The sequence below is a fragment of the Phocoena sinus genome, chromosome 9 (genome assembly GCF_008692025.1).
Source record: "Phocoena sinus isolate mPhoSin1 chromosome 9, mPhoSin1.pri, whole genome shotgun sequence".
NCBI classification, from domain to species: domain Eukaryota; kingdom Metazoa; phylum Chordata; class Mammalia; order Artiodactyla; family Phocoenidae; genus Phocoena; species Phocoena sinus.
In genome coordinates, this window is record NC_045771.1 from 87,216,910 (window position 1) to 87,232,987 (window position 16,078).

The following is a 16,078-nucleotide window of genomic DNA, read 5'->3' on the forward strand; positions in this document are numbered from 1 at the left end:
ATTGTATCAAGTATCTTTTCCGACCACAACACTATGAGAGTAGATATCAATTACAGTAAAAAAAAAATGAAAAAATACAGTAAAAAAAAAAAAATACACATGGAGGTAAACAATACACTACTAAATAACCAAGAGATCACTGAAGAACTCAAAAAGGAAATAAAAAAATACCTAGAAACAAATGGCAATGAAAACACAACGACCCCAAAACTATGGGATGCAGCAAAAGCAGTTCTAAGAGGGAAGTTTATAGCAATACAATCCTACCTCAAGAAACAAGAAAAATCTCAAATAAACAACCTAACCTTACACCTAAAGCAATTAGAGAAACAAACAAAAAACCCCAAAGTCAGCAGAAGGAAAGAAAGCATAAGGATCAGATCAGAAATAAATGAAAAAGAAATGAAGGAAACAATAGCAAAGGTCAATAAAACTAAAAGCTGGTTCTTTGAGAAGATAAACAAAATGGATAAAACTATAAGCCAGACTCATCAAGAAAAAAAGGGAGAAGACTCGAATCAACAGAAATAGAAATGAAAAAGGAGAATTAACAACTGATACTGCAGAAATACAAAGGATCATGAGAGATTACTACAAGCAACTATATGCCAATAAAATGGACAACCTGGAAGAAATGGACAAATTCTTAGAAAAGCACAACCTTCCAAGACGGAACCAGGAAGAAATAGAAAATATGAACACACCAATCATAAGTAATTAAATTGAAACTGTGATTAAAAATCTTCCAACAAACAAAAGCCCAGGACCAGTTGGCTCTACAGGTGAATGTGATCAAATATTTAGAGAAGAGTTAACACCTATCCTTCTCAAACTCTTCCAAAATATAGCAGAGGGAGGAACACTCCCAAACTCATTCTACAAGGCCACCATCACCCTGATACCAACACCAGACAAAGATGTCACAAAAAAAGAAAACTACAGGCCAATATCACTGATGAACATAGATGTAAAAATCCTCAACAAAATACTAGCAAACAGAATCTAGCAGCACATTTAAAGGATCATACACCATGACAACTGGGGTTTATCCCAGGAATGCAAGGATTCTTCAATATACAAATCAATCAGTGTGATAAACCATATAAGCAAACTGAAGGATAAAAACCATATGATCATCTCAATAGATGCAGAAAAAGCTTTTAACAAAATTCAACACCCATTTATGATAAAAACTCTCCAGAATGTAGGCATAGAGGGAAACTACCTCAACACAATACAGGCCATATATGACAAACCCACAGCCAACATCATTCTCAATGGTGAAAAACTGAAACCATTTCCACTAAGATCAGGAACAAGACAAGGTTGCCCACTCTCACTGCTATTATTCAACATAGTTTTGGAAGTTTTAGTCACAGCAATGAGAGAAGAAAAAGAAATAAAAGGAATACACCATTGTAAAGCAATTACACTCCAATGAAGATGTTAAAAAATAAAAATAAAAAAACAAACAAAAAACCATGGTCCACACCCCCCCCAAAAAAGGAATACAAATCAGAAAAGAAGAAGTAAAACTGTCACTGTTTACAGATGACATGATACTATACATAGAAATCCTAAAGATGCTACCAGAAAACTACTAGAGCTAATCAATGAATTTGGTAAAGTAGCAGGATACAAAATTAATGCACAGAAATCTCTTGCATTCCTATACACTAATGATGAAAAATCTGAAAGAGAACTTTAGGAAACACTCCCATTTACCACTGCAACAAATAGAATAAAATACCTAGGAATAAACCTACCAAAGGAGACAAAAGACCTCTAGGCAGAAAACTGTAAGACAGTGATGAAAGAAATTAAAGACGATACAAACAGATGGAGAGATATACCATGTTCTTGGATGGGAAGAATCAACACTGTGAAAATGAGTATACTACCCAAAACAATCTACAGATTCAATGCAATCCCTATCAAACAGCAATGGCATTTTTTTTTTTTTTTTTTTTTTTTTTTAGCAATGGCATTTTTCACAGAACTAGAACAAAAAAATTTCACAATTTGTATGGAAACACAAAAGACCCCAAATAGCCAAAGCGATCTTGAGAAAGAAAAGTGGAGCTGGAGGAATCAGGCTGAGTTCAGGCTATACTACAAAGCTACAGTAATCAAGACAGTATAGTACTGGCACAAAAACAGAAATATAGGATAAAACAAAAACAGGATAAAAAGCCCAGAGATAAACCCATGCACATATGGTCACCTTATTTTTGATAAAGGAGGCAAGAATATACAATGGAGAAAAGACAGCCTCTTCAATAAGTGGTGCTGGGAAAACTGGACAGCTACAAGTAAAAGAATGAAATTAGAACACTCCGTAACACCATACACAAAAATAAACTCAAAATGGATTAAAGACTTAAATGTAAGGCCAGACACTATAAAACTATAAGAGGAAAACATAGGAAGAACACTCAATGACATAAATCACAGCAAGATTCTTTTTGACCCACCTCCTTGAGAAATGGAAATAAAGACAAAAATAAATTAATGGGACCTAATGAAACTTAAAAGCTTTTGCACAGCAAAGGAAACCATAAACAAGATGAAACGACAACCCTCAGAATGGGAGAGAATATTTGCAAACGAAGCAACTGACAAAGGATTAATCTCCAAAATATACAAGCAGCTCATGCAGCTCAATATCAAAAAAAGAAGTAATCCAATCCAAAAATGGGCAGAAGACCTAAATAGACATTTCTCCAAAGAAGATATACAGATTGCCAACAAACACATGAAAGAATGCTCAACATCATTAATCATTAGAGAAATGCAATTCAAAACTACAGTGAGGTATCATCTCACACCAGTCAAAATGGCTATCACCAAAAAAATCTACAAACAATAAATGCTGGAGAGCGTGTGGAGAAAAGGGAACCCTCCTGCACTGTTGGTGGGAATGTAAATTGATACAGCCACTATGGAGAACAGTATGGAAGTTCCTTAAAAAATTAAAAATAGAACTACCATATGACCCATTAATCCCACTACTGGGCATATACCCTGAGAAGACCATAATTCAAAAAAGGGTCATGTACCACAATGTTCATTGCAGCTCTATTTACAATAGCCAGGACATGGAAGCAACCTAAGTGTCCATCGACAGATGAATGGATAAAGAAGATGTGGCACATATATACAACGGAATGTTAGCCATAAAAAGAAACGAAATTGAGTTATTTGTAGTGAGGTGGATGGACCTAGAATCTGTCATACAGAGTGAAGTAAGTCAGAAAGAGGAAAACAAATACCGTATGCTAACACATATATACGGAATAAAAAAAAAAAAAACCTAGGGGCAGGACAGGAATAAAGACACAGATGTAGAGAATGGACTTGAGGACACAGGGAGGGGGAAGGGTAAGCTGGGACCAAGTGAGAGAGTGGCATGGACATATATACACTACCAAATGTAAAACAGATAGCTAGTGGGATGTAGCTGCATAGCACAGGGAGATCAGCTCGGTGCTTTGGGACCACCTAGAGGGGTGGGATAGGGAGGGTGGGAGGGAGACGCAAGAGGGAGGGTATATGGAGATATATGTATATGTATAGCTGATTCACTTTGTTATACAGCAGAAGCTAACACAACATTGTAAAGCAATTATCCTCCAATAAAGATGTTAAAAAAAAAAGACAACATTATACAACATAGAAGCTGGTGATTCAGTGTGAATTTTCTGTCATTCACCAGCATTTTAACTTTGGAATGTGTTTTTCTTTCTCTCCTTTTGTTAATTAAATAAATGGCTAAAAATAAAAGAACTTGTAATTCCCTTGACTATTTCTCCATGATTAACCCAATAAATATTATGTTTAATTATTTGGTTTTCTTAGAATAAGACCTTTTATTTGCAGTTACAGTAGTTGGGAATATCATTGAAAAATATCCTCCTACTCTAAATTTGTTTACCTGCCAAAAGGTACAGACTCCTCCAACCCCATTCCATCACTCCAGTCCTTCCACAATCTTTTTCCCCCTTCTTGAGCTTATCACCATTCCTTTAAACTTCCTGCACACATGGAATAGCTTCTGTGCTGCGGCTAAAACCACCTGGCTTCCAAAGTGTAGTAGTTAATCTTTAAGGACAGTGGTATCAGCCAGGTCATTAGGGCCAGTAGAAGAGAATGGATCATTTTCAAACTGTGACTTTAAATAGCCAAGTCACACCTGAGCCTTCCAGTGGCAGCTCCCACACCCCACCTTTCTTGGTGGATTTGGGTTACCTGCCCTTCCACTGACTCACTCTGGTTCTCAGGTGACATTTCAAGAACGATGCCACTTGAGTCACCTTTTATTTTTAGGTCTGGGGTTAGTAAAGGAGGAGAAGGAGGCATATTCAGAGTAGGGGCTATGAAATTGATTTTGGCATCTTCCTATTTTTTTCAGCCTTTCTCAAGAACGCCTGGCATCCTCCCTTTCTATTTCTTCTTGGACCATATCTCTTAGGCAAGCAATAAAGATGTAGTACTAATACAGTGGTTAAGCCCATGGGCTCTGGCACCAGACAAGCTGTATTTATTTCCAGTATCTCACTGAAACTGTTCTTTTGAAGGTCATTGACTATCTCCTTATTGAAAACTCTAGTAAATTTATTGTGAAACTTTCTTCTTCTTGACTCTATGTAGCATTTGTCACTGATTTGATCTATCCCTGCTTGATATTCTATTTTCACTTGGCTTTTGGATACCACTTTATTCTGATTCTCCTTCCTCCTTGACTGCATCCTCCTGGTTCCTCTAATAGCTATTTCCACTCATTCTGCTATTAAATTTAGGGATCCTTTCTTTTTAAATGCTCTCCTCTGGAGAGCTGCTGCAGTTTTATAGCATTGCCTATGACCTCTATGTTCACGCCTTCAAGGTTTATTATCTTCCCCTGGGCTCCAGTCTTCATAGCTCTGTCAAAAGGATATTTCCATCACATTTAATTCAGCATCTTTTGATTAAATCTGCTGTACTGTCCCTCCTGGAATCAGCTTCAGCTCACTCCTCTCTTCTTCTCACCACTTTCTCAGGCTTCAAACTTTAAAGTCATCTTCTGATGTGTGCAAGGGAGAAGAAGTTAGTGACAGTTTTATCAATTCTTTCTCTGAAATGTCCTATAATATCTACTTCATCCCCCTCATGTTAGCTGTACCCCAGATCCTTGTTACTATGTACAGTCATTATCACAATGCCTTTGTCTTTCTCCTACTTGAGTCTCTCTTTTCTCCCAATTTTTTTTTCTTGGAAGAATTAGTCTCAGCTCAAAACTCACCATAGTTCATTTTCCCTACAAGTCTAAACCCCTTTGCCTTGCTTCAATGCTTACTATAAATTACCCCAACTCTGCTAACAAACAACTTCCCATAACTTACAGATACGAGCTCCCTCTTTAACCAGCAACCTCTGTGCTTCTCCCAGACTCACATGCCCTGTTCACGTTGTTCCCCTAATTTAGGATGTTCTTTTCCTTACCCACCTAAGTCCTAGCCATCCTTTGAGGCCAGGGTCCATCTTTTCCCGAATCCCTAACTCTGGCATTCAGCACTGTCTCCCATCTCTCAATACCTACAGCATTTCCAGCCCATTCCTCAGTGAAGCTCTAAATTTTACTCAGCATGTATTATTTTTAAGTTGTTTATTTTCCCATAATCAGATTGTAACCTCCTCCAGGGCAGAAACTTAAGATAGCGTCCTACCATTACTATGGGCTCACTCTTGTTAAGTTAACTGAGGACGACTTCTTAGTCTGACTGAAGTCTGGTAATACACTTGAGCTATGGTTAACAAATGTGATTATGTAGTTAACTCATAAAAGTAAAAACGACTTACATTTCAGTAAATGTTTACAATGTCCCAAACACTTCCAGGCACATTGATTAGCTTTTTATATGGTAAAAAATATCTTCATTTTTCAGATAAGGAAACTTAAGCTTAGGGACGTGAAATGACTTGCTTAGAAGCTCACAGGGCTGAAAAGTGGGAGCCCTCCACTAAACTGCAATACTTTCTGGTCTTTTTCTTTTCTTTCTTTCTTTCTTTCACGAAGATCTAACTTCACCAGTGTAAATGGGGAGGATTAGAGGCTACGATTCTATCTACCCCAATTTATTTAGGTTTCAACAGAGCAATGTCTGGAGCACAGTGTGACGTATCTTGTATTTAGTCTCACTGGTGCTTTCCTGATGAAAAGCACCAGCATCCGTTCAGTTTTGCAACTCAGAGACCAGGGAGTCATCTTCAACATTGCCCCTTCCTTCACTGTCCCACATGCATTTCATCATTAAGCTCAATTTTATTGCCTCCATTTCTCTTGAACTTCTTCACTTCTCTTCATGTCTGCCACATCTTAGTCTAAGCTACCAGCAGTCACTGTCTCTTTAAGGGCCTCCTTACATCTACTCTTATCCTCCCCAATTTGTTCTCCAGTTAGAATAAGCTTTTCTGAATTCAAATCTGATCATGTCTCCTCATCCCCAAGCATTTTAGCAGGCTTCCAGCATCCATATAACAAACCCCTAAATTTTTTTTTTAAATTAATTAATTGATTTTTGGCTGTATTGTATCTTCGTTGCTGCACACGGGCTTTCTCTAGTTGTGGCGAGCGGTGTCTACTCTTCGTTGTGGTGCGCGGGCTTCTCATTGCAGTGGCTTCTCTTGCTGCAGAGCACGGGCTCTAGGTGCGCAGGCTTCCTTTGTTTGTGCCTCACGGGCTCTAGAGAGCAGGCTCAGTAGTTGTGGCACACAGGCTTAGCTGCTCCACGGCATGTGGGATCTTCCTGGGGTCGAAACTATGCCCCCTGCATTGGCAGGTGGATTCTTAACCACTGCACCACCAGGGAAGTCCAACAAACCCCTAAATCTTTAGTATGACCGACTCTCCATGGTCTGACACCACTTACACCTCACTCCACTTTCTCTCTTGGTGTCTGACCCATTCTATCAGCATCTCAAATATGCCTGCTTCCTCCTACTACAGGGTGTTATCTTTACCTGGAACACCCTTCCCCTTACCCTTCTCCTAGTTAACTCGTATCCTTCCTTCACATCACACTACAATTATTTTCTCAAGAAAGTGTTCCTTGACCTTCTTGACCAAGGCAAATCTCTCTATGATGTATAATCTCTTAGCACCATGCAAGTATCCTCCATCACTTATCAGAGTTGAATTTCATATTTACTTCTCTGATTACTAGTGATTTCTGGTTAATACCTCTTTCTCGCACTAGACAAAAATTTCCTTGAGGCGGGGCTAAGTTCAGCCTCTCACACGGACCTAGGTAATAATGAAATACTTAAAAAATACTTGTTTAATGAACGGCTTAATGCATGAATAATCACTACTGATGACTACTAGTCATTTCAGTTTGGTTAATGGTTTGATGTCAATTTGTGGACACCCAACCTCAGTTGACTGTTTCCACCACTGTGCCAACAATACTGGGAGCCTAGCTCTGTGGTCACATGATAAGTGGGTGGACAAACTGCAATTGGCACATTGTCACAGTCACTCCTAATTCCTACTTAGCTCATAGCTTTAAGTTGTCAGCATCATGTTTGTTTATAGTGAAGAACTACAAACTAAAACCCTCAATTCTGTCCTGGCAGATGACATCAACACTGATGTCCCAGTATTTTGCAGATGTTGAGGCAGTAAGTTCAACTCAGAATAAGGAAGCACCGCATTTAAAAAGCAACTGGATAAAAGAGCAGATATAGTATAGATTAGCTATCTTGAGTTTGAGGCAAAATGCTCTGAGTCTGGTACATTGTTCTAATGATCTTTGGCGCATGGCAAAGCACAGTTAGAAGGGGGTCTGGCTTGGGTTCCAGCCATGCTCGTTTCTTTCTGAATTACCCAAAGGGCCTTGTTATAAAGCAGTGTTGCCTTTAAGACCATTGTACAACATGAACTTTGAGGGTAATATAATAAACAAACTGCATATTTTCAATATGATTACAAGATGAAATGCATGCTCATCAAATTTTTAAAATATCATTTGAAAGGGTCAAAATTTTTATGGGTATGTGTAAGAGACAAAAGATAGATTAAAAGATGAGGATTAATTATTTTTCTTGAGTAAAAGACTCAAGGGCATAATAACGAGCAGGAGTATATCTTAGAATGTCGTTTGTTTGCAAAATGCTACCATGTGGCTGGGTAATAATTCACAGAATTCATAATGACTTAAAAGACTACCACCTTAATAGAGTTTTTTTTTTCTATTTTACTTATTAAGATCGCCTTAATAATTCATGCATGGCAATACCTTTAACGAGCAACAAAATCTCACGTATCTCATTTAAACTTGGCAACTCTGCTGACAGTTGATATAGTCTTGCACCCCTGAGCCAGCAATTGTACAGGAGCCCTAGGCTGTTAGTAAGTGAACCCATCCCATTTATGATAATCCCAGGAGAAGTTAAGTCCTAGATGAATGGCTGAATTTTACGATCATTTGCTAGGAAGATTTATTCATTCTTCATTTGTGGGGAGGTGAGAGAAAAATAATGAGCCCAAACTATAACTCCTGTTCCACAGACGGCATTGCTGGCTTTGCTTCTTTCTTAACGGCAGCAACTGATTACCATTTTCTACTTAGATGGTGAAAAGAGAGAGAGGCATGTAACACTATCCCACTAGGCAAGGTGAGTTCTCTGCTCTACTCAAGCAGGAGCGCAAATACACAGATAGTTTAGACTTAACTTCTCTACCAGCATCTACCAGGCAGTTTTATTAAGACACTGTCATTTCTTAAAGACACAATGAAGGAGCATTTACAATTGTTTCTCACATAAAAGAACATTCCAGGTGATAATTCTCAAGATACTGTTCAAAATAAAATTTCAAAAGCAGACAGTAATTTTAATACACATTTTTATGCTACATCCGTTTATATGATACCACTCACTGCTATATTTACAATAGTCTGACTGACAGAAAATAGACTCCATTTAAATCCATTAAGACTTGTTCTTGGCCTAGTGACTTAAGTTGGAGAAGCTCACTGAGCTGGCCACTGTTTCCTTTCATATGTCATTTAAAAAAATTTTAGAGTTAAAAGTCAGAAAAGGCCTGGATTTAGGGAAAACACAGGACAATGTCACCACAAAAACTGGTTTCTTTTTTACGTATTAAGGTCGCTTTAATAATTCATGTATAGCAATATCATCAACAAGTAACAAAATCTCATGTAACTAATTTAAACTTACTGTGCTGAAATTGGACATGCCAAATTATATCACATTCGGGTTCACTACATGCAGAAACATCCATACCTGGTGTAAGGTGGGAGAGGCAGAGTAATTCTGGTCCATTTGTTGAAAGTATCTGACACCAAGATCCGCTGCAGGTGATAGCGATTGCATTCAACATTGGTAGGCAGACAGTCCCTTACCAATGGGTGCCATGACAATCCAAGGTCTACTGAGTATTCCAACTCAATAGCTGAAACAGGAAGCATTATTCTGGTTAGAAATACATATCTGCAGATCCAGGAACCATAATTACTTATGTTTTCATATGTTTTAATTTCAATCAAATATCATTTGATTTTCCCCAAATGTATTTCCTGGTTTTATTTTTTCCTCTGTATATTACTAGTGATTATTTTTAACTTTCCATATTAAAATAATTTTTCTGTTAAGGGGATATGATCAAGTGAAACATAAAGTAAATTTTCCTGAATCACTTCTTTAATTGTGAAATTTTCAGAACAATTCTAACAAATCTATTGCTTCACATGCAGTTAAAGCAATAATAATAATAGTTATAATTTATATATATTTATTATTTAATCTAATAGTTATAGGATATATATTGTATAAATACATTATATAAATTAGATATAATTTATGTATTATAATAACTATATTTTGTCTGTTTATTTAAAGGTTAACATACAAATACAGAACATAATAACCATATGTTATAATGACTACTTTTTAAATAGTTAAAAATATTGAGCAGCCTTCTCAAAATTTAAGCATTCTATAGGGATCCTGACCAACTTATGCCAAACTTTCTCTGGTATAAGTGAAACTCCTAAGAAATTGACAAATCGGGCTTCCCTGGTGGCGCAGTGGTTGAGAGTCCGCCTGCCAATGCAGGGGACATGGGTTCGTGCCCCGGTCCGGAAAGATCCCACATCCCACATGCCGTGGAGCGGCTGGGCCTGTGAGCCATGGCCACTGAGCCTGTGCATCCGGAGCCTGTGCTCCGCAATGGAAGAGGCCACAACAGTGAGAGGCCTATGTACCGCCAAAAAAAAAAAAAAAAAAAAAAAAGAAATTGACAAATCTCTTTTGCTTATATATCCTGCTTTGCTGTGTTATGGAATATACTGGGAAATCAGAGAAGCATAAAGAGGGAGCTGAAGGCCATGTAGTTCGTGCCAAAGCAGGAAGTCAGGCTGTGGGTCTTATGGAAAGAGATTTCTTTCTTTCCTTTCTCTTCTTCCAAAACATTCAACCTATATGCTATGTTTTATATTTCTCTCTCTGGTCCCTTCTTAAGACTTTGTAAACTACTTCAGCCCATACCTCCCGACTGAAATTTCCTAAGACCATGATTCTCAGTCTTGGCTGCACACTGAAATCGCCTGGGTACCTTTAGAAACTACTGATGCCAAAGTCCCACCTGCAGAGATTGGGATTTCACTCTTGTGGGGCAGGCCAAGGTGCTGGGAGCTTTTAAGTTTCCCAGGGGATTCTCCCATGCAGCCAGCGTGGGACCACTCACTGGTCCTGGTGGCCTAAGTTTCCTGGTGGTCTTTTCTAGTTAAATACAATGGCCTGTCTCAGTCTTCATTGTTCTTGCCCTCCCTACAGCCTTGGACATTATTGATGACTCCCTGGTTCTTGAAACTTTCCTTTCGTTTAAAGGACATTATTCTGAATCTCCTGTCTTATCTCCCTCTGACTTCTGTGCTAACTAGCCCAGCTATGGGCATCTTTCCAGACTCCATTTCTGGCCTTCTATTCTACACCTATCTTCCTTGGGCTTCAACTGTTATCTCTGTGCCCAAATCTCCCAATTTTACATCTCAAAATTGATTTTACTCATTCAGCAAATGTTTATTCAGCCTGGCATTGTCCTGGATGCTGGCATACCGTGATGCACAGTACAGACAAAGTTCCTGCTTTCTACACTGCAAGCCCTCCGCACTAAAGGATACCACCACTTAAAACTGTTTTCACCGAACTAGAGAAAGATTCATCATTGTCCCTCATAAATAAACATCTCTTCTTAACTACCAAATGCTATCAGCGACAATGCTTTTGCACTAGTTTTCTGGGTTCAGAATTTAGAAATTATTTTAGAAATTTTACTCCTTTCTTCTTTACCCTCTATGTTCAACATGTCACCTGGTTTTGAGGTTTGCTGCTTCTTTCCTTTTGGTTTGCAGTGTCTCATACTAGTTTTATCCATGCCCTTTCTCTTCATGCCACGTAATTCAGGTTTTCATCACTTCCTACAGAGACAACCACTGACACTTTTTTGTTGGGATTCTTCTCTACCCACCTTCATTGGCTCCTGGGCTAATCTCCCTAAAACCCACCATGCCACTCCCCTGCACTTGTGCCCTCTTTTTTTTTTTTTCGTGGTACGTGGGCCTCTCACTGTTGTGGCCTCTCCTGTTGCGGAGCACAGGCTCCGGACGTGCAGGCTCAGCGGCCATGGCTCATGGGCCCAGACGCTCCGCGGCATGTGGGATCTTCCCGGACCGGGGCACGAACCCGTGTTCCCTGCATCGGCAGGCAGACTCTCAACCACTGCGCCACCAGGGAAGCCCTGTGCCCTCTTATTCATGACCTTGTCAAGCACAAATTCCTGTGCCTGCCTTTTAATGCCCTTCTTAATTTGCTGCCAACTCTTCTTGGCCACTTTCCTCTTTCATTCAGTTCCATCTTTTCAAGAGGTTTACCCAGCCTACAGAAGAAAGCACATGTGACTGGGCTTATGAAGGCAGAGTTTCAGTCCTGGTTCTGCTGCATGCTGACCATGTCATAACTCACCTCCCTGGTCTCTAGCTGACTTCCTATGCTAATGAAGGAGTGGGTGTCTAGGACCCTGAAGTCCCTATCTATTTTCAAAATTAGCACTCTACTCTCCTCCGTTGGATGCAGATATTATCTGTTCAGGCTGGTCTGCTCATGGTTTACCCATGGACCAGGAGAATCCCCGCTTTATGCTGCCAGCCCAGCCTGGGGTGTCCTCTCTTCCCCATTCACCCTTCAGATTCACTCCAACCATCAATGCCCACTTGGGACTTAGCTTCTTTGTGAAATCTTCCCAAACTTCTTGGACTGGCCATCCATTGGTTATCTCTTCCTCGGCTGAACTCTCATTACATTTTGCATTAGTACCACTCCATACAGCACTGGATTTAGTCATTTATTGGACTCACTTTCTGAAGTATCCCCTCAACTAGACTGTACCTAGTGAAGACAGGCTGTGTACCTTATACCTTTCCAAGTTCCACCTTTACTGACTAGTTCAGTGTTGACTGATTGAGTCTGAAGTAGAAAGAGTTCTTCTGGGCTTCCTTCTTAGATCTGTCCATTAAATTCAGACTAATGGAAATATGAAAAATCTGGATTTTGCAGGACCTTGGAAGTAACCAAGTTCTCCAGATTTTGGACCGCAAGAATCTAAAACATTCTAGTGTGAACATTCTAGTTTGGATCTCTTGGAAGAATAGTGATACTGGGTGGTGAAAGACCCGAAGGTCCCCAGAATCCTGACAGATCTGCAAATTCCAGTGAAGGGTCCAAGTATGCAGAGATGTCAGTTTTTATAGCTCCTAAGATAGGCTCGTGTGTGTGTGTCTCTGTGTGTGTGTGTGTGCGCGCGCACGCGTGTGTAAGGTACGCATAACCTAGAAGATGCAAACTGGTCACAATCACGGTGATTTAGAATATGCTATGACCCACGGTGGCAGAAAGTATCAGACAAAATAGGAACAACAAAATTTCATGATTCCTGGGAGATGGAAAGGAGACAATAACTGGACTAATCTAAAGCCCTATGAATTAAAACCCATGTAAATACAAATGTATGTGTAAATCCTATCGCTTATTCTGACATTCTCTATATGACGAGAACCCTTTATTCTGTAAATATGATCCTTAAAAAATCTAGATTTATAAACAGAGATAAATTGGGGGCTATTGTTTATAAAAGAAGTCTTCATGGACATATGCTTAAAAATAAGCTCACATTCTGAGGTTTTAAAAAATAAACGTCTAAAACTCAATTTACATACAGCATTTTCAAGAATGCAGTTAGGTTTTGACCGAAAGCACACTTGTGTTTTACTTACAGACTTCTTGGAGGTGTAGTATAGTCCTTTGACAGAGGCAGCCTTGGATGCCCATTTACACTTCTCTGTCCCTCTACCTGGAAAGGGAATACTTACCATAACAAGAGTCTGTGACCGAGCAGGAGGCGGCAAAATCTATCTGTAGGAATGAATCCTCATTCACAGCAATGTCTGTGGTGACCACATAACGGGTGCTGGCCTTTTCGATGAAGACTAGGGCATCACCAGTAGAGCCACACACAGGCATCTTGGTGCCTCCGGGGTGAAGCAGCCATTTCCTACTGTCCAGAGTTGTGAAATCATCCTCCAAGACCGTATTACCAGAAATATTTCCTCCAATAAGAATCTGAAATATATTTTTTAAAACACAACTTTTCAGTTTGGTTTCGAGATAGGAGAAAGTTCATTTCTTTTTGTTTGTTTGTTTTTATCTGTCAGATCGCTCAGAACTGGCGTTATACAGCAAGCTTAATGTTAGAGGGCCTTTCAGCATGCTCCTGTTTCTGTGGTCTGTTTGCCCACCTGGCAAAAAGCTACAGAAACAAATCGAAAGACTGACAAAACCATTCACAGCCTTCATGGGCCAAATTGTGCCTTTGGAAACTACACGTACCCAAGCTGGGAACGCAATGTTTGGCTTACATTATTTTCCATGTAAAAATTCTATTTAAAAAAAAAAAAAAAATTCTATTTAAGGACAGTTGTACCCTAAGGCATTTCAGTTCCAATTCTTTGCATGGATTCTACCTTCTGTTAACAGGTTCTTTGAGTTCTATTTGATATGCGTATTATTATGTATGAAGGTCCTTTAGAACTGTCCATAAGGATGTTAGGGAGATTTATTTATTTTTTCTTTAAAGGCTAGGAAAGAGGATTGGGCAACTACTGCATGTGGCACCAATGCTAATTTGCACATTTTCTTTTTCAGAGAATTATAGCCTTGTATCACGCTTGATAAGGTCCCTCTATCCATATGGCAGAATCCTCTTATGAGCAGAACCTGGGCCTTCTGTTGCGTCGTTTGTTTTTATAGGCTCAGGCAGTTGAAGGAATAGAGAATGAAAGGAACCTAAATGCCACATCTAATCTAGCCGTGTGCTCTTGGGTAAGTCACCCAACTGTGGGTACTGGGCTTCCTCTACTGAGCGAGGGGTTGGACTAACTGCTTTCTAAAGCCATATTTAGCTCTAGTGACAACATTGTAACAGTTAATCCTGAAGGGACTGACCTGGTCAATTACCCAGGGACTGTAGAAGTGCCCATTTTCAGATGGTTGCCACCAGCGGAGACGTGTAGAAGCAGAACGGGCTTTCAAAGGTATCTCCAGGGCTATGTACCTGCCCACATTGCTGGAGTTGCTGAAAAGGAACTCTTGAAGGAGACTCCACGAGAGGCCACCATTGAGAGAATATTGTAGAAGCACAGGTTGGCTCCTGGGGTCTGGAACACCTTTACCACATCCCAGTCTCATGAAGAACTGCACAAATCTGATGCGAGTAAAATCTACTGTAGACTTTTACTTGAGTGAAAATTCACACCATTAACAAAAGACAAGTGCACAGGATAATAGGGGGAATGCATAGCTTTAACGAATATCATGATTTAACGAAGTCCGAAGCAATTGTTTCAAAGCCTGACTTCCCTTTTTAATGTGAAAGGGAGTTAATAAAATGTGAAGTCTGAAAAAGGGTATTCTGTACCCATATTTATATTTGGCACTCCTCCAGAGGGGAGAGTCTGAGGGAAGTGAGCAATCACTGCACCCTCTGGCTATTCTATAAGAAGATGGGAGGGGTCCAAAGGCTGTCCAAGTTTGGGAGTGTCTATTGCTATCTATTCAAGATAAATTCGTATCCTTGTCCTTAGTACCTGAAACTGGAAGAGTGTAATCAATGTTGTTTATGCTGTTTATTGGCAAAATCATCCATTCCCTGGTTCTACCAGTAGTTTTCCAGATCTCATATTGTTGGTTTTGTGAGACACATTTAAATTCACCAGTTGTAGCACCTCCCTGTGAGAGGCCAGGCATCTTTTGCAAGGGGTGTGTCGAACCTGAGCCTCTTTTCTGTCTTTTGCGCCAGGGGCAGGAGGGCATGAGTGTGGGGTGGTGGTGGTGGTGGTGGGCTGTGCCAGGCTCTGACTGTTGCTGGGTCTGGGATGGATGATACTGGCCATCGAGAACTGTGGCAGTCAGCCAGTGGCAATCTTCCCAGCTGGCAGGGAGGTGGACAGAGTGGCAGCAACCAGCTGGGGTGCCAATGAAAACCAGCTCACATGTTATCTTTGGCAGGCAAGCTGCTGGTGCCTGGTCTGGCCGCTGTGCTAGCTGGTAATGCAGAATGAATTTCACATGCAACCCAACACACATACCCAATTATGGATGCATGTCAAACATATGAAATATATTGGGGCTTACAATAAAAGTTAGCAGTTCCATATATAAAATCATGCACTCTTCATGGGTTCCTCCCCTCCCCCATCTCCACTAACTGGGCATTCATTTACCTTATAACCCTGAGAAAATTGGGATTTTATATGGAGGTCAATATATGCAAATCTTATACAGCATGTGACTGAGATGAGATAAATAATGGAGCTTTTAACATTGGATTAATGACAAAAATACATGGTTAGTGCCTTGTGAAGTTTATATCTATAAAAACAATAATCACTTACAGAGAAATACTTTTAGCACATTGTCTACTTGTATTGGGAGAATGTTTATATTAATTTGTAGATAAACCATG

The 16,078-nt window shown here is 39.7% G+C and overlaps 1 protein-coding gene across 2 annotated transcripts in view; it reads right to left on the reverse strand.

Moving 5' to 3' along the window:
• RELN (reelin) overlaps nucleotides 1-16,078 on the reverse strand; it is a 518,443-nt gene that overhangs the window by 46,321 nt on the left and 456,044 nt on the right. For both annotated transcript variants that reach the window (XM_032643899.1, XM_032643900.1), the window contains exons 44-46: nucleotides 14,560-14,818; nucleotides 13,428-13,677; nucleotides 9,286-9,454 (exon numbers count right to left, since the gene is read on the reverse strand). In XM_032643899.1, coding sequence (XP_032499790.1) covers nucleotides 9,286-9,454; nucleotides 13,428-13,677; nucleotides 14,560-14,818 — 678 coding nt within the window. The remainder of the gene's footprint in view (nucleotides 1-9,285; nucleotides 9,455-13,427; nucleotides 13,678-14,559; nucleotides 14,819-16,078) is intronic.